Raw genomic sequence first — 25,345 nt, forward strand, 5'->3', positions numbered from 1 at the left:
GCGCGCCTTTCCGCTCCCGGGTCCCTGGAGGACCGTGGGGGGAGGCGGACTCTAGCTGCTCAGAGGCGCCCGGGCGATAGGAACTTTGCGTAATTAAGGTTGGAAGACCATTTCCCCCCCCCCCCCCAAATTAAGTAGCTCATATTGTATTGGCAAAACTAATAATGATTACTTATGGGTTTAGAATGAAGGTTTGCAAGTCGCTTTTCCTCCTCGAATCCCTAATCCTCGCGGCATCCCGTCCTCACGAGGTGGGTGTGGCCTCATTCCCCTTTAACTGGTGCAAAAAGAAACAGCCCGGAATCAGAATGGTAGACCCGGACTACCGGCCCTTTCCTGAAGTTAGCTTCTTCACCGGGGCTTTCCCCTTTGTACAATGATGGAACCTAGAATAGAGGCGAAGTAGAAAGAATCCATCAGACAAGAGGTCTGAAATTTGAAAAGCGCTTTGAAACTAAAAATCTCTGACATTTACCGTATTAAGAGAGTTCCTCTTAATAGTAAAACTTCCATCATTCAGTAAGGGTTGATCTTTGGTAGCCTGTGGAGTTTGGGGAATGTGACTTAAGATCAAATGGTTTAGCCCACATTTTTTTTTTTAATTTTATTTCTCCAGGGGGAGGGGCAGAGGTAGAAACAGACTCCCCGCTGAGCAGGGAGCCCAACTTGGGGCTGCATCCCGGACTTGAGGATCGTGACCTGAACAGTAGGCAGATGCCCAACTGGCTGAGTCACCCAGGCGCCCCAGCCCACGATTCTTACCAGAAAGAATTAAATTGGGGAGGTTAAAGTAGTGTCCCAGTATAGAATGGGTTTTGGAGGAAGTGGAAAGAAACTTTATACACAGTCTGCTTTTCGAATATTATTGATCACCCTTGTTTTTACCATCAGCGTAATTCTGTTGGGTGACCTTTAACCTTCAGCAGGATATAGAGGAAAGAGTGGCAGTCAGAAGACCTGGGATTCATTCCCATCACTTACCTCTACTAACCGTGGTTTGCTTAGTCACTGTTGACGCCTGTTTGTTCACCAACCGAGTGAATATCCTACAATCAACTTTGCCAAGCTCAGGAATTACTGAGAAGATCAAATGAGATAATAAATGTATAATAAGTTTTAAAATTTGTAAAACACATAATGACTTTAACATTTAGCATTTCTTATGTGCCAGAAATGGACAGACACTGGTAATAATAATAGACCCCTTTATACTGTTAGTCCAGAGAAGAAAGCAATCATGTAGACATGTATTAACACGAGGAGGCAAACCTTAAAAGAAAGAATATTTTTAGCTCTTTGAAGAAGATACAGGTGCAATAATAGCAGAACTTTGTACACCCAGCTTCAGCTCCTGACTCACTGCTGTTCCCTGTCCCAGAGGAACAAGTTCATCAGGGAGCCAAGCTGCAGCCATGGCTTTTAAAGACATCGGGAAAACACCCGTGGAACCAGAGGTAGCAATTCACAGAATTAGAATTACCTAACCAGCTGCAACCTAAAGTCTTTGGAGAAGGTATGTACTGACTTGATCAGAGGCACAAAGGAAAAGAATCTCAAAGTGAAAGGACCAGTTTAGATGCCTACCAAGGCTCTGAGAATCACTATAAGAAAAATTCCTTATGGTCAAGGTTCTAAGACTTGGGATCATTTTCAGATGAGGATCCACAAGCGATTCATTGATTTGCACAGCCCTTCTAAAATTATTAAGCAAATTACTTCCATCAGTATTGAGCTAGAAGGTGAGGTTGAAGTCACCAGTGCAGATGCTTACATCAACCTTTTTAATAAATTGGTTATCAGTTATTAAAAAAGAAAAGAAAGGATATTCTTAAATGCTGGTAGTACAGCAGAAGCAAGTCATTTTATTGGGGAGTAGGGGAAACTGAAGAAAGGGAAGTATCAAGGAAGGCTTATGACCAGACCTACTATTTAAATTAGACATCCTTGAATAAATTTGGTATATGTTCAAAGGGAAAGAAAGCATTCCAGGCAGAAAACACCCTAAGCAAAAAACAGCCTAAGCAAAGGCATAGTGTGTGATTTGGGAAAGCGAAGAAATTCACTATAGTTAACACATAAGATTCATGCGAGTAGAAAAACTAGAAAGGCAGACTGGGCCAGATTATGTTGAATCTGTATTAACACATATATCGTCAATATAGAAATCTATATTAATCATTGTATAAATGTTAATATAGAAATTATTCAGTCCCTGTTATATGCTGCCATTATGGAAAATAAACAAGACACATAAAGCACTATCCCTTATCGTTAAGGTGAATAACCATTCGGTTTGACCAGGATTTGAGAGTTTCCTGGGATGTGGAACTTTCAGTTTTAAAGCCCGCAAAGTCCCAGGCAAACTGGGATGAGTTGGTCAGTGTACTTACTACAAGAATAGCCCACAGAAATTTGGCCACAATATTCCATAGTAGCTCTGAAAATACAAGCAGTAATCCATTTGGCCTGTTTTTTGCAGGGAGCATCATTCAATATCTTTAGATTCCCTAGTGCATGTTCTTCAGATATTTGGCACACATGCCAGTGTTCATCTTCATGCTTACGTAAGAGAGCTACAGGTACTAGAACTAAGACTATGTAGGTAGCATGTGTGGAATGCACAGTGTTAAGATCTTTATAGGCCACTTACTGTTTTTATCCCCTATAAAGACTTCTGAGGCAAAGACTAATCCTCTCTAACCCTCTCTGTTTTTAAGATGAAATGTGAAAAACAGAGAGGGTTAGAGATGTGAAAATATATATACTTAATCCTTTATATATATAAAAATAAAATAAAATAAGCCTTGAGGCACCCGGGTGGCTCAGTGATTGAGCATCTGCCTTTGGCTCAGGGCGTGATCCCAGAGTCCCAGGATTGAGTCCCACATCGAGTTCCCCACAGGGAGCCTGCTTCTCCCTCTGCCTGTGTGTCTCTGTCTCTCTTTGTGTCTCTCATGAATAAATAAATAAAATCTTTAAAAAATAATAATAAGCCTTACTATCTCTTGTATCTTATAAGGATTGCAAAGTGATAAAGCATTTGTTTTTTGTGGTCTTCTTGGGTGTTACACAACAGAGATGTGGAAATGTTCTGAATAGCTCTTAAGCACTTGAAATGTGGCTGGTGAGATCAGGAACTGAATTTTAAGTTCAATGAAATATTTCATTTGTAAGAACCATTTCATATACTTTAACTTGGGCTGGAAACAGAAAATATTTTTCAAACTGAGAAATCTCAATCTCAGTTGCTGTAGGGTTCAAATTAGAGCATATTTACTAATATTACCAGAGTTTATTTAGGAAAATAAATGTTTGGGCAGCTTAAATGAAGCCAAATAAAGAACTACTTCTGTCTTCGCTAAGGCAACCTATCTGTGGTTAGCTTTAAAATATCCTGCAATTGGGATGCCTTGGTGGCTCTGCAGTTGGGCACCTGCCTACAGCTCAGGTCATGATCCCGGGATCAAATTCTGCATTGGGCTCCCTGCGAGGAGCCTGCTTCTCCTTCTTCCTGTGTCTGTGCCTCTCTCTCTCAGTCTGTGCCTCTCATGAATAAATAAATAAATCTTTTAAAAATATAATAGCCAAGAAATGCGCATTTGATTTCCAACTCTAGCTGAAATTAAGGCTTAATGATTTAATCAAATACACAATATTCATTGAAAAAATAATGATTTTCCCCTGAGATTTTAAGTTTATTGCTTTCAGCTTCACAGTAATGAATCAAGTCAGAGGGCTATGGTCAGAGATGATTATTATAAGTGTTAGTCTGTTAAAATATTCTGATTTTACCTGCATCTAAAATTCTCTTTTTCTTTGATCTCTCAGGTCTCTGTCCTCAGATTTTTCTTTTGCCTTTTGCCTCACTATTTAAAATTATCGAATCGTTCCTACTTAAAATTTTCAGAAATAAGTTCTGAATTTCCTGAGATAAATACTGGAGAGGATAGGTTTTGTTCTATTTTATCAGTAGCTTTTGAAAAGTTTGAATTTTTATTTACAGAACAAAAGCTGTCAGGGCTATCTCATTCCATTAAATGGATCAGAGTAATAAATCAAGAATATTATATAATCTAAAACCACATTCTAATTTAAAAATTAGATTTAATTAAAAAATTTTTATTGTCAGAATGAGATGGTCTGTTTCAGCCTTTATGCCATCCACCCACCTTTCTCTTCTTTCTTCTAAAATAGACTTCTCCAGAAGCCAGGTAGCTCAGCCGGTTAAGTGTCTGACTCGACTTCAGGTCAGGTCATAGGATCAAGTCCTGTCTGGGCTCCATGCTTAGCGTGGAGTCTGCTTGTCCCTCTCCCTCTTCTCCTCCCCCTGCTCATGCGCATGCCCTCTGTCTCTCAAATAAATAAGCTCTCAAATATATAAATAAATAAAATCTTTAAAAAATAAAATAAATTAGACTTCTCTATGAAATTTTAACCATAATGTCTTTTTAACCACTCGATGATATTACTTTTTTAAAACACCGTCATGCAGAAACACCAAAATTTTCACACCATTTTTTCCCAGATATGTTCATATGTAGTGAACACTATTGCTAGATTATTATGATATGATGATATATTTAATTCCAGTATTCAAAGTAATGATTTTTTCCAGTATATGACAATGCTATACACTTCTAACACATAGCATGACTACTAACTCTCCCAAAACAAGTAAAAACAGTCTCTAAATTAAGGCTATCCTCCCAGTTTTCCATAGCATTTGCCATACGTATTTGTTTAAATGAGCTATGATAAAGCAAAAATTTAATAAAAATTATTATAGCAAGGTAAAGATTAAGAAGATTCTATCCGGGCAGATAGACAATTGCTATCTCAGAGGTTGGCTCAGTGGTTTAGCGGATCAGCTCAGGGCATGATCCTGGAGACCCAGGATGGAGTCCCATGTTGGGCTCCCTGCATGGAGCCTGCTTCTCCCTCTGCCTGTCTCTGCCTCTCTGTGTGTGTGTGTGTCTCTCATGAATAAATAAATTTAAAAATCTTTTTAAAAAAACATTCTATCCATTAGCTTACTTTTCTTCAAAACTAGTGAAAAAAATTATTCAGTTTTATTAACAAAACACCTAAATCTACCATGGAAAACCCTAGTGTCCTGCATAAGCATGATTTGAAACTACTAGTTCATACTATTCTAAGTTACACTACATTTTCAACTTTCAATTAGACACTTTTTCCAGATGGGTGTTTGCTCAGTTCCTAGCTATGTTAGAACTTTTTTTAACCAATAAAGGATAAATTGGAAAAAAGATCTGGGGAGAGGGGAATCAAAACTATGAAACAAATGCTAAGCCCAGATTCAACTTAATTGAGTGGTAAATATTTGAATTCTCTTTTCCACTCCTTAGCTCAGAAACACCTGGTTTGGCTGACCAGTTTAAAATGCCAAAAATATAATCCCGCTTTTGGAGAAAGCCTGGCCAAATAAGGGAAAGACCCAGTTTTCTTAGATTAAACAATTACTGTACCCATTTTTCTCAGCCTAAATCCAGGACAACAAAATTAAGGGCAAAAATATTTATTTTTTAAGTGCAAAAATATTTAAATAGCAATTGTCTACTGCTTTCCCTCCTACCAAGATAACTAGTAACATACAGTATGAAAGAGCAATGCTCTGATTCATTATGCATCATTTTCTTCCTAACCTCACTATGCCCCCACCTACTTCCCTACTTGCAGTTCCTCAAATAAATTATGCTTTTTTCCTTGCCCCAGAGTTTTCACACACATAGTCCATCTCCCCTCTCCCAGATGGCTCTTCTCACTCTTTATGAGGCTCACTTACCTACCCATAAGGTGTGAGTTTAAATGCCATTTCTTCAGGGAGGTCTTCATTTTACATTTTACATTTCCTTCTACTATAGTTTTTCTTCATAGCACTTACCACTATTTGTATTATACCCACTCAAATATATAAGTAAAATCTCTTTCTAGGCTGTAATCAAAAGCTCTCTGTTTTGCCCAACACCTAGAACAGTGTCTGGCACAGTTGGCCCTAATGTTAACTCACCTTTCTTAAAATATTTGAATTAATACATAAATATTTTGTAAATTTAATCAAACAGCCAAGCAACAAAAATGAGATTCTATAGGACTTGATTGTTTTGTACCAAGCCACTCTACCTCCCTTCTCCCTATTGCCACTTAACACCCACACATTTAAATCCTTACTAGTGTGGTATTCCTACAGGAGCAAGAATCATTATTCAGTTGGATGATTAATCATGACCTCATTAGGATTCTAATGTCTACAAATTTTTCAACTACCAGTCATCTTTCCTACAGAAGCCTTAGGTGTCTCCCAGAGCACTCAGAGTATTCTTTAAAATCACATGTCCAAGTAAATTGTCATCGTCATGGTATTTTCAGTATGTTTAAATAGTAGGAGGCTACTATCATCATCCAGGAGCTCATATAAAATGATGAGCTTAATTTTTTAGTCATGTGGTACTTGTCCCATACCATCCTTCAGTATGTGGCTGACAGACTGAGATTCTCTTTTTGGCTACAGTATACATTTTTTAAAGATTTTATTTAAGATTTTATTTATTTATTTATTCATGAGAGACACACAAGGGGAGAGAGAGAGGCAGAGACACAGGCAGAGGGAGAAGCAAGCTCCATGCAGGGAGCCTGATGCGGGACTCGATCCCAGGAATTGATCCCAGAACTCCAGGATCATCCCCTGAGCCAATGGCAGGCGCTAAACCACTGAGCCACCCAAAGATTTTATTTATTCTTGAGAGACTCTTAAGAGAGAGGCAGAAGCATAGGCCGAGGGAGAAGCAGGCTCCCTGCGGGGAGCCTGATGTGGGACTCAATCCCAGGACCCCAGGATCACGACCTGAAGACAGAAACTCAACCAACTGAGCTACCCAGGCATCCTGGCTACAGTAGATTCTAAATGTAAAAGATATGAAATATTCTAGGAGAGGAAGGGAAAAAGAAAGAAAATCGCCATTTATTGAGCACATATGAGCCAAATATATACCAATATATATTCTTGTTCAGTCCTCACAACAACCCTGTGAGGTAGGTATTATCTCCATTTTACACATAAGGAATCAGTTTTCTGACAATGTAGATTGTCTTGAATTTTTCTGTTGACATGAACTTCCATTTGTTTACTTCTCTCCTCCTTGTTGTAGAGATTTGGGCAGCTGTATACTAGAAAATCCAACTTTTACTCAATAAATATTAATTTAACAAAATAAGTTTCACAATACATTAATGAAGTGTTTGAATCAGAAACTACCAGCCTTCTGTCTCAGATTACATCATTTTCTAACCCTTTTAAAGGCTTTCTGGACAACTAAGCATTCTTGCTTGGCTTTCACATTTCTTACTTATTAAATCCATATGTAGTACAGGTGACCCTTGAACAATACAGGGATTAAGTGTGCCTATCTGTGCACAGTCAAAACTCTGCATATGACTTTTGACTCCAGAGCTTAACTAGTAATAGCGACTGTTTACCAGAATCCTTACCAAAAACAGTCAACACATATTTTGTATGTTCTATGTATTATATACTGTATTCATACAGTAAAGTAATCTAGAAAATAGAAAATCATAAGGAAGAGAAAATATATTTACAGAATTGCACTGTATTTATCAAGAAAAAAATCCATGTATAAGTGGACCCACACAGTCCAAACCCAATGTTGTTCAAAGGTCAACTGTATATTCATTACCAGCCTAATAATGAAGCTAATCTCTAGCTTCTAAAGTAGTACCAGCAGAGTTCACTTGTCTCATAATTAGATGAAAAAAGAGACCACCTATCTCTTAATCTATACCCAAAAGGAAACTCGTAAGTTTTCTTTCATGATCCTCCTCCTGGCCTGCATGAACAGACCAGGACTGAAGAACTTTATCTCCTTCCTCCACCTTCTGTTTGAAGGATGACCTTGATCCATGTCTATACTCCTGAGCAAAAATAACTTTTGATTTTCTTTTTCATCAACTTCTTTATCAGCTCTCTATTCCCTCAGTTGATTCCAACTTCTCTGGACCCAATAATAATCTAGATAAAAATATGCTTCAAGAGGAAACCAGCCTGTGTGGGAAGATCAGCTTATTTAGCAATGCCAGACACATAGATTTCTAAACTTTCTTTGCATTGATACTCTCCACCACATCTACTCTGGGTCTTCAGGATTGGGGTAGCAGAAATGAAACTGGACTTCTCAGTCTCCAGGGCATGTATATGGAGTATGTTTCCTGATCTAGCACCATTTTGGATAACTAGGGAAATGTGTAGGGGAATATCCTATTTTTCCCTTTATGTCTCACTAGAAAGCTATTCTCTGTTCTCAGAGGAACTCATTCCAATAGTATATGATCACACATAAATATTCTTTCCCCAGGATCTTCAAAGGATGCTGTAGCTATAGGAGAGGCTGTCCATGCTGATACCAGCCACAGCTGCATACAGTTCAGGCACCACCAACTCTGGTACTTGCAACACAGCTTTGTCATCTGCAGTTTGAGCAGCAGTTTCTAGGCGTGAGTGTAGCTCTTGAAGTGAGGGGCGGCTCTCCTCACTCCAGCGCCAGCAGGACTTCATAAGACTATACCTGAAAGGGGAACAAGAGAAACTAACTTCCTTGATAAGACAAATGTTTGAGGAATATGTCTCTTCTCCTAACAAACCTTAACAACACAACAAACCCTTGCAGTTCTTTAATCTACTTCTCATTGTCCTCTCAGAGTCTTCCCAGATAATAATATTCCTTCTTATCCTCAGAGACCTTGCCTAACTGAACCCCTTTCCCCCAGCCAAGTCAGTGTCTTGCTATGCCTAAGATGTGGCTGTTAACACCCAACTCTGTCTTTGCTCATGCTATGCTCAATTGCCTGAGTATCTTCCCCATGGTTGTCATTTCCTACAGCTTTGTTTTAGATCTAAATCCTTCTCTGCAACCTTCCCTTGTAAGCCTCAGCCCACACTGTGTCTCCCACACTCTTTTCTGCAGTAAAGAGTACAGTGAGACAGTGTAAGAGATGCTAATTTAACAACACTGATAACATTTAGCAAGAACTTATTTTATAAGGCATGGTGGTGAAACTGAGCATGCATTATTTTATTTTAGCCTCACAATAACTTTGAGGTAGGATTATCATCATTATACCTATTTTAAGATAAGCAAACAATGTCCCATAAAGTAGCAGGACTAGGCAGTGTCTTTTTAACCCTATCATGTGAGTCTGAGCTTTTCAAAATCTTTCTTTTATGTTGCTTCCCACTTTATGTTGATTTTTCAAGGTTTATGTCCTCATCCAAATATTAAATTCTCCAAAATCCAGTAATAATCCTATAAATCTGTGCATGTCAGATTGATGGGGTGAAATTAGGCAGATGCTCAGCTGAACAGGATTGGAGTAAACCGAGGCTACCCCAGGTTTTCGCAGATACTTTATTGGTTAAATGTCTCCCCTCCCCTAATATAAAGGACAGATTATCTATGTATTTTTATACATAGATAATAAAGCCTATAAAAAATATGTTTCAACGATCATTCTAGTATACCCAGGCAGTATTATATTGTATATATGCATGTGTGTGTATATATATATGTATGTATATAGTTATGATATTTGACATTTATAATCTGCTCAATACAGTAACTATTGGAGGGAAACTCAGTTGATGGAAATCTACCCTTTCAAGGCTGAAAAATTATAACAAAAGTCTTATCAGAAATTTATATTAATATACTCTCCTCTGACTTCTTACATTTTATTTAACTTTTTCTTATATTCTATAACAATCCCTTTTTGTAATTTATAGGTTACAAAATTCTGTGTATAATTTTTAACTTTTTCCATTTTCTGCCTCTGCACTGACTCATCAGCTGTCCCCTTCTGCTGATATTATTGGATGCTCCTCCCATCCTTCTAATTTCTTCTACCCCTCCTTCTTTTGGTTGGCTTCTAATTTGCTCAGAACTGGGAAAAACAGTCAATATTTTATAAAAGCTATACACCAAATACGAGTCAGTGAGTTACTCTAGAATAATGGATTTTATAGCAGCTATATTAGAACTGAGGCTGGCAGTCTCTGACTGATAACATTTAGACAAAACACTAATGTATTTGCATTGGATTTGGTCCACTTCTTACCTATTTTAGAAGCTTCTAGAAGAACTAAATTTTATCAACTTAGATTGCTGATATAGTTTTCAGTAGTTGCCTCAACACTATGTGTGTGTGTGTGTGTGTGTGTACACATACATATATAGAGAGATTTAAGGACATATATATATGATATATGAGCAGATGTATTTTACTGCATAGGTTTGTCTAAGGCTTTATATTAGCACATAAAGGTGGGCTAGGGATCATCTGAGCCACTTTAAAAGGGCATGGTTGATGGAGATCAAAAAAGGAGTTGTTGGGCAGCCCCAGTGGCTCAGCGGTTTAGCACTGCCTTCAGCCTGGGGTGTGATCCTGAAGACCCAGGATGGAGTCCCACATCAGGCTCCCTGCATGGAGCCTGCTTCTCCCTCTGCCTGTGTCTCTGCATCTCTCTCTCTCTCTCTCTCTCTCTCTCTCTCTCTGTGTGTGTGTGTGTGTGTGTCTCTAATGAATAAATAAATAAAATCTTAAAAAAAAAGGAGTCATAATGAGAGAAGAGTAGGCCCTAAAAGCCACTTACATGGTATGTGTGCAACTACTGGGTTTCTTCATGATTTTCCTTCTCTGGAGATGCTGTAGGATGCTGGTAGGAGGGACTTCAGGATATGGTGGTGCCCCTGTTTGGATGGAAAAAAATGAGAGTAGGAAAGGAACTTTAAGTCCTCTAGAATATGAACTATATCATGACACTTCATCCACCAAGCTAATTGCTTGCAAAAGGTAGAGCCAAAGGAAAGATACTAGATACAATAAAGCTATTCCCTAGTGATCAAGGAAGAAAATAACTTAGAGAATTTGGGGGATGAAAAAAGGTGTTTGAGAGGAAAAAAACTGATAATTCAAGAAAATGTTGAGTCTTTATGAAAGTAATAACGCAAAGTGAGAAATGAGAACAGCCCTCCACTCCCCAAACATGGAAAAGTACTGCATTTTCTCCATCAAATAGATTAATAAATCTAAGGACAATGTGTTTAAACAAAATCACTCTTGGAATTATTCTTAGGATTTTAAAACATCTTTGGAATTGGTAAAGTGTTGAGGAAAAGAAAGAAAAAGAAAGCAAAAATTAAAAAGGTAAATAGAGGAGAGGGATTTCATGTAAGCCCAGTTTAAACCTCTTTCCATAGCATATGCCCTCCCCCAAACATCCCCCAAACATACTTGTTTATTTGCATACAGGTACTACTTTAGGGATCCGCCTTACCTAGAGTCACCATCTCATAAAGCAGGATCCCAAAAGACCAGCTGTGAAAGAAACAAAGCCATTTACTTAATTTCTATTTCTGCCTTTTTTCCTAAAGAGAGCTCACTTAAACTATCAGGGTCCTTCAGTAAGAATAATATAAAGGCAATGAAGGGGAATTGAAAGTGTCTCGTAACATAAGCAAAGTAATTAGAAAGCATTTCTGTTCAATACCCTTCAAGTTTAATCTCCTTAAAGACTGGATTTATGTCTCTTTTCTTCTATATTTCACATTCATAGATGTTTACTATCATTTGCTAAATTGTATGTGTATGTGTTCATGCAAACACACAAGCACATCTACCCAAAGAAATTACCTTCTGCATCTTTTTCATCCTTTCCATTCACTCCTGCTGAAATTTTAGCCCTTATTCTTAGCACAAGTCCCAGAGAGGTTTATCATTTATCTATTTCCTCAATAGATCTAACTGCCCAACCTAGGAAAAACACTAACAGAATAAGCTTTACACATAACAGGGCTAGATATTTGCCAGAGCAGTATGATTTAAGGCATACTTATTTCACTCTTCTATCATATCACCACTAAACCATCAACATTTCCTAGTTATGCTTATTACTCTCAGACCTCTACTGAAAAGCAGATGTCAGTGAAGCAGCAATGAAAGTCTCTTAATTGACTCACCATATTAACTGATATTCTAAATTTCCTCTGCTGCTCATGACATTTATGCTAGTAAGATATTATGTTATATCCATGTGCTTCTCCAAGCTGCTAAATCACATGGTTACCAAAAGTCAATTGTGATTCTTTACAATACTATTTACACTATCAGATGTAACAATGCTATTATGTAATCAATTAAATATAAATGTAAAAAAGTACTAGCTCCTGAAAACTAGGCTGAATGCTTTGAAAGTATTCTATAACAATACACTACTGAAAAAGAAAGTGTTGTCAAATTGCATGGGTAAGCCAACAGTAGAAAATTGGAAAAAATAATAATAAATGTCTGCAGTTAAATTGCTTCACAGCTGTTGTTTTTTTTTTTTTAAATTTTTCACTCAGAATCATCACAAGCTGAAACTCAAACATAATGTGTTATGAATGCTATTTATACAAGAAATACAATGTATTAGCTCACTTAGCGGGTCAACCCTCATAAAAAAAGGCCTTGGCCCTCCCCCAAAGATCAACAAATAATTGTATATTTATATGTTTGAAGTCAAAATAAATTACTTGAAGTATGTATATTACTTTTTAATTTTAATAATCCCTGGTTTAACTGAACTTTTGATTAAGTGGACCCACCTCCTTCAGGTAAAAAGGACTGTACTATCTAGTCCTTTAGATATTGGTATGAATAATCTTTTCATTTTTCTTTTGTCTTTCCTAATGAAGACTGCTAATCTAATACAGAAAGAATATTTTAAAAGGCACTAAAAGGAATTGCAGCCAGATGCCAAATATGAGCTCTGTCACAAAACACACATTTCTCCTGGAGAGTCTGACTTCTGAGATTTCACATCACACAGAATTTACAACAGATGCAGTCATGGTCAGGAACCAGAGGACACCTAGGTCAAGAAGGGACGAAGTCTAAAGGGCAGAAACAAACCGTACACATCTCCTCTGATGCCAGCTGGTCTCAGCAGAAGCCGTTCTGGGGCGAGCCACTTGAGAGGTACCATGTGAGTAGCCGGGATGGCCCCTCGGGCATGGACTTCATAAGCCAGGCCCAGTCCACAGAGCTTAGCAGTAAGATCACTTTGGATCAGGATATTTCTAGCTGCCACATCCCCATGGAACAGATGCTTATCCTGGAGAAATTCCTGTCAGCATAAGATCAAATATGGGTCAGCTATCTGAGGTTGTGGCTGGAGTCACAGACAAGGAGAAGCTGTCCTAGGAATCCTCAAAAAGACAAGGACATTTTTGACTGAACAAATCTCACTGATAATGACATAACACTTCCAAGTCACCATAATGAATCAGACATTTTTGCATTGTTTAGGACTACTAAACTGAGCAAATAATCCAAACAGCATTAATACTGAGTTTGGAAAGTATGATCACCCACTGTGTCAAGCCCTGACCCCTGCCTGAGTTTACATTTCTCTCAGTTAGGATCCAGCTAGACCCTGCAAAAGGAAGCAGGTTTCAAGTTTCTAGCCACAGTCCCCCAAACAAGATAATATATATATATATATAGTGAAATTGTGTGTCATAATAATAAATTTATATCATCCCATTTTGTCCCTAAAATAACTAGGTCAGATAAGATAGGGAAGTATCGTTTAGATAAATCTAAATGATTATATAAGGTCACACAGTTTTGAGTGGTATATCAAATACTTAAAATAGCTTCAAAGAGCCTAATTTTTCTAAATAGCAAATGTTAATTTTAAACACAGTTATCTAAATAACTTCAAAGAAATTGCCATCTATATTTCCTTATTCTGGTAAAGGTACATTTTTTTTCTCTTAAACACTGAATTATTTCTCCTACATCTTTATTTAATTTAAAATGAATGAATGATCTTGCTGTTGTCCCTCTTATTTCTTCTCTTCCACTTGTTCCTTGTTCTTTTTAAAGTCTGTTTTCCATCACATTCAGTATCAAAGCAAGTCTCCAGCCAAACGTGTTCTGAACTCGTCTTTCTTGTTTTTCAGGCATAATATTGTGCACTTCCTTCTAGCTCTGCAGCCTTTCACCTATTTGATTTCTTTTCCCACATCTCCTCCCAACTCGCTTGCTATTTGCCATTTTACATCTCTTAATATTAGTACATGTGGGAAAGTAAGAGTGTCAAGCGTTTAACTCTTGGCCATGGTTTTTGAACTTTAAGACTGAGAAACCTTTTAAAACCCTTCCTGTTCCTTCTATAAACCCTAAGTTGATGACTTTCAGTCTAGAATTACCAATGTTATAGTGTCTTATCTAAATAATTTCATAAAGAATAGAAAAGCTTATTAGTGCTTGAATTTCTGCCCCTTAACTTCCATCTGAGTCTCTTTATAATATATACCCCATTTGGAAATAGAAATATGAGAAATATGATGTCAAATATCAAGCTAACAAGAAAAATCCATACCACCTGTTGGCATTTTGCTCAGCCTTACCAAAGCCAGGAGAACCTGACTCCCAATGTGATATACTTGTTTTTCTGTAAGATCATAGAGAAGGCTGTTCATGGTCATTACATCCTAAAAAGACAAAGAAAGAAGCATTATGTCAAAATGACATGAACCGATTTGAAAAAATAGGGGCAGAGATATTCTTAAATGTAGATATCAAGGCTAAAGAAAAGATGCAAAACATAGGAACTAAGATTCAAGGAGAGGCTAATATGAGAGATTCTCAGATATGCAAAGTACAATGATTTATTGTCCTGGAAAGACAATAAAGAAGGTAGATGAATTATAGGATAAAGGAAAAGCAGAATAGCAGGAAAGAAAGACAAATATATATGACTATATATAGTCCCTGAATAAAGCAATAATTTTCCTGGCGCACTGTGTGTGTGTGATATTAATTAAACATGTTAACTCAACACATTGAATGACTACTATGTGCCAGGTTCCAGTACTAGGGATTCAGAACACAAGAGTAAGCAAAATAAACATGTCCGCTGCCTTCTGCGACTTAAAGTGTGACACTGGAATCAAATAATCATACATAAATATATGGTTACATATCTACAAGCCCCATGAAGGAAATGGAAAAGAGAGCATATGATGGTGACAAAAAAAAAAAAAAAGATTGGAAGGATGAGTAGACAATGACTATGCAAAAAAAGAAAGAGAAGTTTGGTGTGATGAAAAAAGCATGCAGATGGTCTAAAATAGAGAAGCAAAGTGGTGCCTGGGTGGCTCAGTCAGTTATGCATCTGCCTTTGGCTCGGGTCATGATCACAGAGTCCCAGGATCAAGCCCCACAATGGGCTCTCTGCTCAGCAGAGAGCCTGATTCTTCCTCTCCCTCTGTCAAATAAATAAATCTTTAAAAAAAAGTCTGAATAGATCTATAACAAGTAAAGGTGGAATTTGAAAATAGAATAGTGAAGTTAAAGTCGAGAACAAGTTATAGATGGATAACCTCTTACAAAGGTATAAATGCCTAAAGACTTGCACATCGTCCTATTTGCACCACTGGATGGAAGGCATTAACAGGGTCTTTTTATCATACACATTTAGTAGCAAAATAATCAGTCTACTGAGGAGGCTTGATTAATATTGAACTTATTCATTAGTAAGTGACAACTAACTAGGGAAACGTGCAATACTTCAAAAAGCAATATGTAGAGAAGTAGGAAGATTGTAAGGAAAAGGACTTGCACTATAGTCTAGAAATTTCTAAACATTTAAATTTTTTTAAAAATGAATTTGAAGTACAAAAAACATTCAAGCTGAATTTCTCCTCAAGACTGGCATACTAGAGTGATGTTACAGAATAGAGGACACACTTAAGGCTAACAGCAATGAAATTACAATAAGTACTAACAATAGTTTTTACATACATAGTTTCTGTTAATTTTAATAATAACTTATTATTATTTCCATTTTACAGATTCAGAAAATTCAGGCTCAGAGAGGTGACTCGCCCAAAGTCACATAGCTAGTAGAATATAAAGCCTGAAGTTCATACTCTAAATCTGTCTGCCCAATATGGTAGCCACATGTGGCTAATTAAAAGTTTATTATTTAACATTAAGTAAAATTTAAAATTCAGTTTCTCAATCACATCAGCCACATTTCAACTGCTCCATAGCCACAAGTGATTAGTGGCTACTATTGTGGACAGAGCGGATACAGAGCATTCCTGTCATCATAAAAAGTTCTATTGGATGGTGATACTCAATCATTGTTATTTTATTACAATAATGTCTCTCTGCTGTGTCATTAGCAGGCTATTTGACATGTGAACAACTATCAGCCAGGTCAAGCCTTTCCTTCCTAACACCTCTGCCCTGCTCACCCGCCGACAGGTCCAGAGAAAGCTGAGCAGGTCCCCTTGGGCCACATCCTCCAGCACCATATAGAGTGGCAGCCTTTCTGTGCAGCAGCCTTCCAGTTGTACCAGGTTCTTGTGCTTCCCCAGGTACTGATAGAATTGGATTCTCCCTAAGAAATCCTGCACCTCGTGGAGCCCAGCTGGTTCTGTAGAGGACAGATGAGCCATGGGAAACAGTCAGAACATTACCAATAAAATGGGAGGTATGAGGGAAGAAGCAACCTCAGATGGTAATTCTCAAGGCTCCAAAGGAGAGTAAGTATAGGCAAAAAGTAGAGAAAGGGAGCTGATTAGAAGATAATTCTCAATGTCACTGATTTATTTTTTTGTTTTTTTTTCAAAGCAACATAGAATCATAGGCATTAGAACTGGATAGACTTTAATCTGCCTAAATAGACAAGAGTTCACATTCAAATATTATCACTGCCTAGGCCTTTTGAATAGTATTCTTGCTTATCCCAGCTTTGTGCTGTTTTGTATCCTCTACTACTGGTCCATATAAAGAGAAAAAAAAAAGAAAAGAGGGAGGGAGGGAGAGAAGAGGAAGGAAGGAAGGAAGGAAGGAAGGAAGGAAGGAAGGAAGGAAGGAAGGAAGGAAGGAAGGAAGGAAGGAAATAGTTGCAATAATTATTGCATATTAGGGAAAGTGATAGTGCAGACAAATGAAGAAACAACCTCAAATCCTCATGCACTAATACCCAGTTTTTATATCAACCTCAATAGACAACACTGAGCTACTGAAAGACCCCCAAGAAAAACATTTCTGCCTCAAGTTTTCACTTTCTATTCCCATCTTGCTCTGCATGCGATTGTGATCACAGCTATCTATTGATTAACATCTAAGTGTCTGCAAGCTTGACAACCACCCAGGCTTGGGGCTGCCCAGTGGAAAAGTAAAAAAGAGAAAGAAAGGGAAATCAAACACCTCTCCCTTTACCTTTCAAAGCCTTGAGGATAACACTCTTTGGCTTATCAGTGTCCCCACTGTGCATCTTGGTTCGATAGATAGCTCCATAACTACCCTTGTGAATCTGCTCCAGAACTTCAGAGAGTTGCTCTCGGGGCACTTGCAGCTTAGCCAGAGCATGAGTGGTAGTTTGTAGGACACTTTCCATTGATTTCTCCGTAAGTGGCACAAACACACTTCCTCCATGTCCTGCTGCCTCCCAGCTTCGGCCCCTAGATGGAGGCACAGGGCCAGTGCCTAGAACAACGATCATACCAGTCATCTATTCCCTACCCTAGGTAGGGACTCCAGGAGAGCAGAGCCTGGAACACACTGGCAAGGAAGTTCCTCTAGCAATTTTCTCTCTGGCCAATGCTTCTGTGAACTTCTGATGCTTCTCTATGAACCAGCACCAATACCAACCTTGTAAAACATTTATAATATAACCCTATTACTTCTAAGACAACTCAGGATGGACCTCTGGAAAGTGGTAATGACATTTCCTCTCTTTCTTAGGATTATATGTATAATATGGAGACAATTAAGCAAGTTCCTGGGTAGGTACTCAAACCACAGACACCTAAAAGGTGGTGGTAATGGGGATCCCTGGGTGGCGCAGTGGTTTAGCGCCTACCTTTGGCCCAGGGCGCGATCCTGGAGACCCGGGATCGAATCCCACGTCGGGCTCCCGGTGCATGGAGCCTGCTTCTCCCTCTGCCTGTGTCTCTGCCTCTCTCTCTCAGTGTGACTATCATAAATTAAAAAATTTAAAAAATTTTAAAAAAAATAATAAAAAAAAAGGTGGTGGTAACTACCCACAGGAACTAATGTTTAAATCAATCAAATGGCTTTTAAAGGTGGAGGGAAGGTATGGATAACTATTCAACTCTAATTCATGATTATTTTCCCTCCTTTATGATGTTCCCAAAGTCAAATTATTACATATTTCCTAGAATCTCAGTCCAAAAAAAAATTTGGTACTTTTCTCTTTTCAATTTTCCTCCACTGGAAAAGATAAATTCATTCTTCTCATTAAATCTCCATTCATTCATTAACCTATCCACTTATTTGACAAATATCATATCCTACATGCCAGGAATTGTTCTAGGTGTTGGGAATAGGCAAAGTCTAGGTTCTGATGGTTATTTTCTAGTGGTAGGAGAGAGAAAGCGATAACATACCAGGTGATGAGTGTTATAAAGGAAAATAGAATTAGAGGCATCAGTGATGCTATTTTATATGTGAAGGTCAGGAAAGGCCTTTCTGATAGGATGACATTTGAAAAATGCCTGGAAGCAATTACAGAACAAACCGTCTGGAATCAGGAAGGATATTACAAACAGAGGGAACAGGAAGAGCAAAGGTATTGAGGAAGAAGCATATTTGGCATATTTGAGGAAGAAAAATGAAGTTAGTACAGCTGGAACTATGTGGCATAGTTGGAGAATTATAAGAGATGAGGCCAGAGAAGGTCCAGATCATGGAAGGTGATTGAAAGAAATTTGTCTTCTTTTGTTCCAAGAAATAAAAATATTGTTATTTTATTTAATTCCAAGCAGAGAATAGCCAGGACTGATGTGGGCCTTAAAAGAATCATTCTGCTGCCCTGTGGAGAACAGACCATAAAGGGATAGGGAGAGAAGTAGGGAAACCAGATAGGAGCGTATTTCAATGATCTCTGAAAAATGAGAGTGGCTTGAGTTTATTCTGAAGATAGAGATAACAGGATTTGCTAATGGATTGGATACAAAGTATGAGAGAAAGAGGAGTCAAGGACATCTTCAAGATTTTAGACTGAACCCTAGAAAGCCAGAGGACATGTGTGAGGGAATTTCAGAACCTTTGCTGTGGGCATATTACGTATAAGATGTGTATGGGATCCAAACTGCCAAATAGGTGGTTTAGTATATGAATCTGAAGTTCAAGGGAGACTACAATCAGAATAGAGAAAGTATTTGAATCCATAAGACTTAAGGGAGTGACTGTAGATTTAAAAGGAAAATAAAGTGTTTCAATAAGGAGAAGGGGCAAAATTGTTTCAAATGCTTTTGACAGGCTAAGATGAGGACTCAGTATAGCTATCATTGGCAATCTTGGAAAGAATTGTTTTGGTGGAGTGGTAGGGAGAAGAGCTTTATTTTAGAATGTTCAAAAGAGAATGTGACAAGCAGAAGTCATGAGAGTGAGTTTAGATACCTCAGAAGTTTTTCTGTAAGTAAATTAGAAGAGAATTGGGATCTTTAAATTTTTTTTATTTAAATTCAATTTAGTTGACATATAGTGTATTATTAGTTTCAGTGGTAGAATTTAGTGACCTTATCAGTTGCTTATAATTCCCAGTGTTCATTACATCATGTGCCCTCCTTAATGGCCATCACCCGGTTACCATTTTGAGAGGGAATGGGGATCAGTCACTATAGAGTTTCTGATCACTGTCAGGCTTTTTTTTTTTTTTTTTTTTTCCTTCTTTTAACTCTTAGTTTCATGAGAGCTAATTCACTTTCATTATATGCTCAGTGGTACTTCAGAACAGGACATCATCTCCTACTTAATGCTTCAAAGACTGTCATGAAGGCTACTCCTTTTCATTATAGAGTCCAGGAGCACAGAGGATGGCTGGAATGTATTACAGAGTAAAATGTCATCCTTCAAAGCTGGTAACAAAGCCTTAGGCCTTAACCACTAATCTTCCTCCCCAATACATTGACACTCACATGGCCAAATGTTTGATAATGCAGTAGGAAAAAGAAGACAGAAACAGGCCACATGAGGCCTCTCTTGCCTACTTCTGTTTCAACTAACAAGCATATACTGAGTTTCAAAGAGCTCACCTCGCCTCAACTCCACAAGAGGGGGGGCCTCACCCTCCCGTAGCAGGAACCTCACCTTCTAGACTTGAGCTCACTGAGACTTGGATCTTACTCCATTTTCCCTGGACTTCTCCCCAGCTCCAGCTTAAGTTTTACCTCGGAGTCCAGGAGAAGGCTGTTGAGCTCTTTGTCCTCTGATAAAAAGCCACAGGATGACCGCAAGAAGGATGAGGAAGATGCCTACCAGAATGGTTGGGATGATGATGATCTCATACTGCTGCTCCCGGACAACTGGGTAGGAAATCAAGCAGGAAGATATTGAAGAATTTCAATCTGATGTTCACACAACTTCCCCTATCCACCAGTCCTCAGCTCCTCATACATGAAATGATCATCTCGGGGATCCCTGGGTGGCACAGCGGTTTAGCGCCTGCCTTTGGCCCAGGGCACGATCTTGGAGACCCGGGATCGAATCCCACGTCAGGCTCCCGGTGCATGGAGCCTGCTTCTCCCTCTCCCTCTGCCTATGTCTCTGCCTCTCTCTCTCTCTGTGTGACTATCATAAATAAATAAAAATTTTAAAAAAATGAAATGATCATCTCTTTTTCTTCCCCTCCACTTCCATGCAGTGGAGCCAGTATTGGGAGCACCTCTCTAATCAGAAACCCCAGTGTCCCTACATATTAGCCTATCAAGCATGCTCTGTGTCTCATCATTTTTCCTACTGAGGTGAAGAATGCAGCATCTGGATCTCTGATTGGCACTTATCACTCTTCAAAGACAATGACCTTTAGTGCTCAACCCTTTATTAATGCTGTCTTCATTTCTATTAGAAGTCAACTCATCGGCCTTCTAGAATCTATGCAGATCTTAGTCTCTGTCATCCTAAAATCAGTAGATAGTTATGTGATGATCAGTAGATAGGTCCTTACCACACAGCTTGTCACTGAGACTGCATTCCAGTAGCTTTCGTGCCATGCTCCTCTCATCTCCCAGGCCAACACAGCTGTCTGCTCCTTTGCTTGGCCCTTAGAGAATGCACAGAGCACCACTGAGAATAATTCCCAAGGACTGAGGTACTCTGAAAAAAATAAAATGGAGCATACAGAGAATTTTAAGATCCCACAAAAGATCATTAGGTATTAAGTACATGGCTGCCTGGAATTTTCTGAGTCAACCATTCATCTCTTTCCATCTACCTGATATTCAAGTGTGAAGAATTTTGTTTTGTCCTGGCATTTTTCTCTTTTCTATTATACAGAAAGTATAGCCCTGATCCAGTCTTACCTTTCATGCCATTGTTTCTCAAATTATTTTAAAGGTTCCCCTCCTACCCAAGACCCTCTGCTCCAATGTTTAAGTTCATGTTCACAGCACCTGTTTGAGCAATTGTGGTCTGTGGGTTATATGGAAATGATCTAACTACCCTATAATCCCAAGCAGGTTTAATTTTTTTCTATGTATTACTTATTTTTTAATTGGAGCTTCCCCTGATCATTATATATAGGCAGACAAAAGGCATTCATTCCTACCAGCATACAGGTTAAAGGGAATATCAGAACCAAGCCATCTTCTTTCTCTCTCTTAAACTAGATAGATAGATGATGATAGATAGATAGATAGATGATAGATCATCAAGAGAGAAGGGGGCATGGAAGCATACACAAGAAACCTGACTACCTTTAGAGCCCACCAAAGCCCTTAGAAGATGCTCATATTCACTCATATATATTCTTAAGTTTCAAAAATAAAAAACTAAAGTGATATACCATAAAAAATCTTTCTCCCACCCCATCCTTCTCCATGTATTCAGTTCCCAATTCTCCAAGTAAGGTATTTTCTTGCTTACTGGGCCAGAGATTCTTTATGTACATCACCGTAATTCTATATGATCAGCATATATTTGAAATTACACCTCCCCAAAACTGGTTATTTCTTTCTGAAGAGAACTTCAGAGAGATATAGATAGATAGATAGATAGATAGATAGATAGATAGATAGATAGATATACATAATATAATATATATAATCATGTACATAAATTATATATGATTATATATGTGTGTGTATATGATTATATATGTAGCATATATGTTATATTTATATAACATATATATTTTTTATAACTTTTATATTTTATAACTTTATTTTTCCCTTAGTTCACAAGAGTCTTCCCTGGTTCTAATTAATTCTGACTGATCTGAAAAAAAATTGTGATTTTTTTTTTCACTATCTAGGTGATCCTAAGTATGTGATCTAGTTTTGTAGTAATTTGATAACATGCTAAAATTTTACAAATCAGAATTACAGTTTGTATGATATTGTACATATGTGCTATCTACCATATTATGTGGTCTTCTATCATATGTTATGCTCTGTTGTTGATACTAATAACCATAATGTGACTTAATGAGACAGAGTCTCTTAGTTCCTGAAACACATATAGAGAAACCTTCCAGTTCTAGCTTCATCCCCTTTTCACTATTCCTGGAGCTCCATGTATGGAGAGATAAAAATTAGACAATTTTCTTATAACTCAGGAGAAAGACAGGTGGTTGGTTGACAGAAGCTCATGTATACAAAGGAGTAGCCAAGAGGAAAACTGGGGAGAGGAGAGGCACCTTCTTATTTGTGGGTTTGTACATAACAAGGGATCTATGAAGTCAATGAATTATAACAAAGTCCATCTAGTTTATAAGCCAAAGAAGGCAAGGCAAAAGATAATTGAGAAAGTTTCCACAATTCCATAAGACTACATAGAAGGAAAAGCACTGGTGCTAGGGCAAGAATCAGAAAGCCTTGAGAGGGTGGAGAAGGAGAAGATCTTAAATAATAAAACACCAGCATAGTCAGGAGAATTCAAAAGCTGTTTGAAAATTTCTCACTGCCATTCTCATTCTCGTTTTCCTTTCCTCTTACTTCCTTTTCAGTGCATTATCAGATGTAATTGTGTTCATTCAGGGAGCAGCCAGTTGAACGAGTTTGGCTCTCTGGGGTGTGTTCAGTGAGCATAATCTCTCTTAACCACAGTACAAGTGGAAGAAAAAGTCAGTCAGCAGCCAGCTCCAACTTGGTAGCTCTGCCCAGAAACCAAACTACACACCCACTAATACATTCTGAAGGAAGAAATTTAAAGGCCTGTGTGCACATGTATCCTCACTTAGAACTGCTCATTGTGAGCCAAATGCAACTATGAGCACATGGCCAAAGACTCAAATCCATGCTTATTCCCTTGCACTTACACATCATACTTATTAGAGCACAATGTAATCATTTAGATACAGTATGACCTTCTATTACATTTCCTGAACAAGGTTCATTTGTGCATGGATACTTTAAAGAATCTAGGTTTATTAACAACTAGAAGCCCAATGTAATCGGATGCTGGAGCAAGGAAACAAATGTATAGGGCTATGGTGAGGACCACTCAGTAGATCACTTTCCAGGCATTTGTACAATAAGCTCTTTCCAACTATCACAGTTTGACTAGAGTCGTATGGAATATACCAAATGAGTCTAGAATTTTTAAGGTAAACACACCAGGCATACCCACCCACATAGGCATGGAAACCTACACAGGAAACCTTACTACCTTTAGAGCCCACCAAAGCACATTTGTCAGATGTTCAGATTCACTCATAGCAACGATATTCCTCTCAACATCACGTTTCTCTCTGCAGTTAATATTCAATTACCACATGACCTCACCTGCTCACTGTGTCAGCCTGAGAAAAGACATGCCTTGATGCCAAAACCTTCTAAAATGACTCTTCCTATCAATGTTCTTGACCAACACTTCTTTACAATATGACCAATACTCTATCCCTCTTAATTATATCTAGACAGTTTTCTCACTGTGTTAAGACAAAAATGTAGGGGTGCCTGGCTGCCTCAATAAGTAAAGCATGCGACTCTTGATCTCAAAGTTGTGAGTTTGGGCCCCATGTTGAGTGTAGAGATTACCTAAAAAATAAAATCTTCAAAAAGAAAAAAAAATGTATATTGGTCACTGCTGCTTCTCTTACCTAGACTGTAAAGTCCTTACATATATAAAACATTACCCCACACTTCTCTCCTTGATGCCATATATTACTAGATTCAAGCCATTGGAATCAAGGATCCAGTAAAGTTAGGAAATTGTTTATTCTGATAATTCTATCCAACTGGTTGGAAAATATGTACACAGTTCACCTATAGTTTACACATACCTACATCTAACAGTGCCAAATCTCCTCAGGCAGGGCTCTAATTAAAACAATATCATTGCCATTTGCTTCAACGTGGATGGAACTGGAGGGTATTATGCTGAGTGAAGTAAGTCAGTCGGAGAAGGACAAACATTATATGTTCTCATTCATTTGGGGAATATAAATAATAGTGAAAGGGAATATAAGGGAAGGGAGAAGAAATGTGTGGGAAATATCAGAAAGGGAGACAGAACATAAAGACTGCTAACTCTGGGAAACGAACTAGGGGTGGTAGAAGGGGAGGAGGGCGGGGGGTGGGAGTGAATGGGTGACGGGCACTGGGGGTTATTCTGTATGTTAGTAAATTGAACACCAATAAAAAATAAATTTAAAAAAAGGAAAAAAAAAGGAAAAAAAAACAATATCATTGCCTCATTTGTGGTTATCATTCCTTATTTTCTCTCTTCTCAATCTCTTCTTTCTGTTGGCATACTGAGAAGTTTAGCTTCCTTCTAGAACTGAGAATCTAGAGGAGGAAATAACACAATGAAGAAGGAATGATAGTAAAATGGGAGCAGGGGTAAAGTCCAGCCCAAATCTTTGCAAGATTGTAGTCTGGAGACCAGACAGGTGAATGATTCTAACTAAAATTAAGCTAACTATGAACATAAACTCACCAAACTCTCACACATAAGCACAATGCAAGCATAATTCCATGCCACATCTTTGTATCTGTTTCATTACACACAAAATAGCTTCATTGCAAGAATAACACAACCCTGGGATCCCTGGGTGGCTCAGCGGTTTAGCGCCTGCCTTCAGCCTGGTGTGATTCTGGAGTCCCGGGATCGAGTCCCACATCGGGCTCCCTGTGTGGAGCCTGCTTCTCCCTCTGCCTCTCTCTCTCTCTGGTCTCTCATGAATAAATAAATAAAATCTTAAAAAAAAAAGAATAACACAACCCTCGCTAGCAACACTTCTGTAAAGTGAGCACAATATAGTCTCATAGAGCAGCAAGTTACCCAGGAG

The 25,345-nt window shown here is 38.2% G+C and overlaps 1 protein-coding gene and 1 long non-coding RNA gene across 7 annotated transcripts in view; one reads left to right on the plus strand and one right to left on the minus strand.

Moving 5' to 3' along the window:
- Position 1: 1 nt before the first annotated feature.
- On the plus strand, positions 2–20,648 carry LOC119866424. Of its 5 annotated transcripts, none has more exons than XR_005379840.1 (5): positions 2–98; positions 185–251; positions 1,343–1,513; positions 16,266–16,460; positions 20,268–20,648. It is a non-coding gene; the product is annotated as an uncharacterized LOC119866424 (long non-coding RNA). The 5 variants fall into 5 exon arrangements; XR_005379841.1 differs by having other exon boundaries at positions 16,348–16,460; XR_005379842.1 differs by having other exon boundaries at positions 1,379–1,513.
- STYK1 (serine/threonine/tyrosine kinase 1) overlaps positions 6,960–25,345 on the minus strand; it is a 32,856-nt gene continuing 14,470 nt past the window's right edge. For both annotated transcript variants that reach the window (XM_038576795.1, XM_038576794.1), the window contains exons 2-10: positions 21,062–21,210; positions 20,286–20,420; positions 17,311–17,577; positions 16,338–16,519; positions 14,484–14,567; positions 12,984–13,192; positions 11,363–11,403; positions 10,679–10,775; positions 6,960–8,597 (exon numbers count right to left, since the gene is read on the minus strand). In XM_038576795.1, the coding sequence (XP_038432723.1) occupies positions 8,393–8,597; positions 10,679–10,775; positions 11,363–11,403; positions 12,984–13,192; positions 14,484–14,567; positions 16,338–16,519; positions 17,311–17,577; positions 20,286–20,420; positions 21,062–21,107 (1,266 nt within the window). In that variant the 5' untranslated portion in view covers positions 21,108–21,210 and the 3' untranslated portion in view covers positions 6,960–8,392. The remainder of the gene's footprint in view (positions 8,598–10,678; positions 10,776–11,362; positions 11,404–12,983; positions 13,193–14,483; positions 14,568–16,337; positions 16,520–17,310; positions 17,578–20,285; positions 20,421–21,061; positions 21,211–25,345) is intronic.

Source organism: Canis lupus, chromosome 27 (genome assembly GCF_011100685.1).
Source record: "Canis lupus familiaris isolate Mischka breed German Shepherd chromosome 27, alternate assembly UU_Cfam_GSD_1.0, whole genome shotgun sequence".
Taxonomy (NCBI): domain Eukaryota; kingdom Metazoa; phylum Chordata; class Mammalia; order Carnivora; family Canidae; genus Canis; species Canis lupus.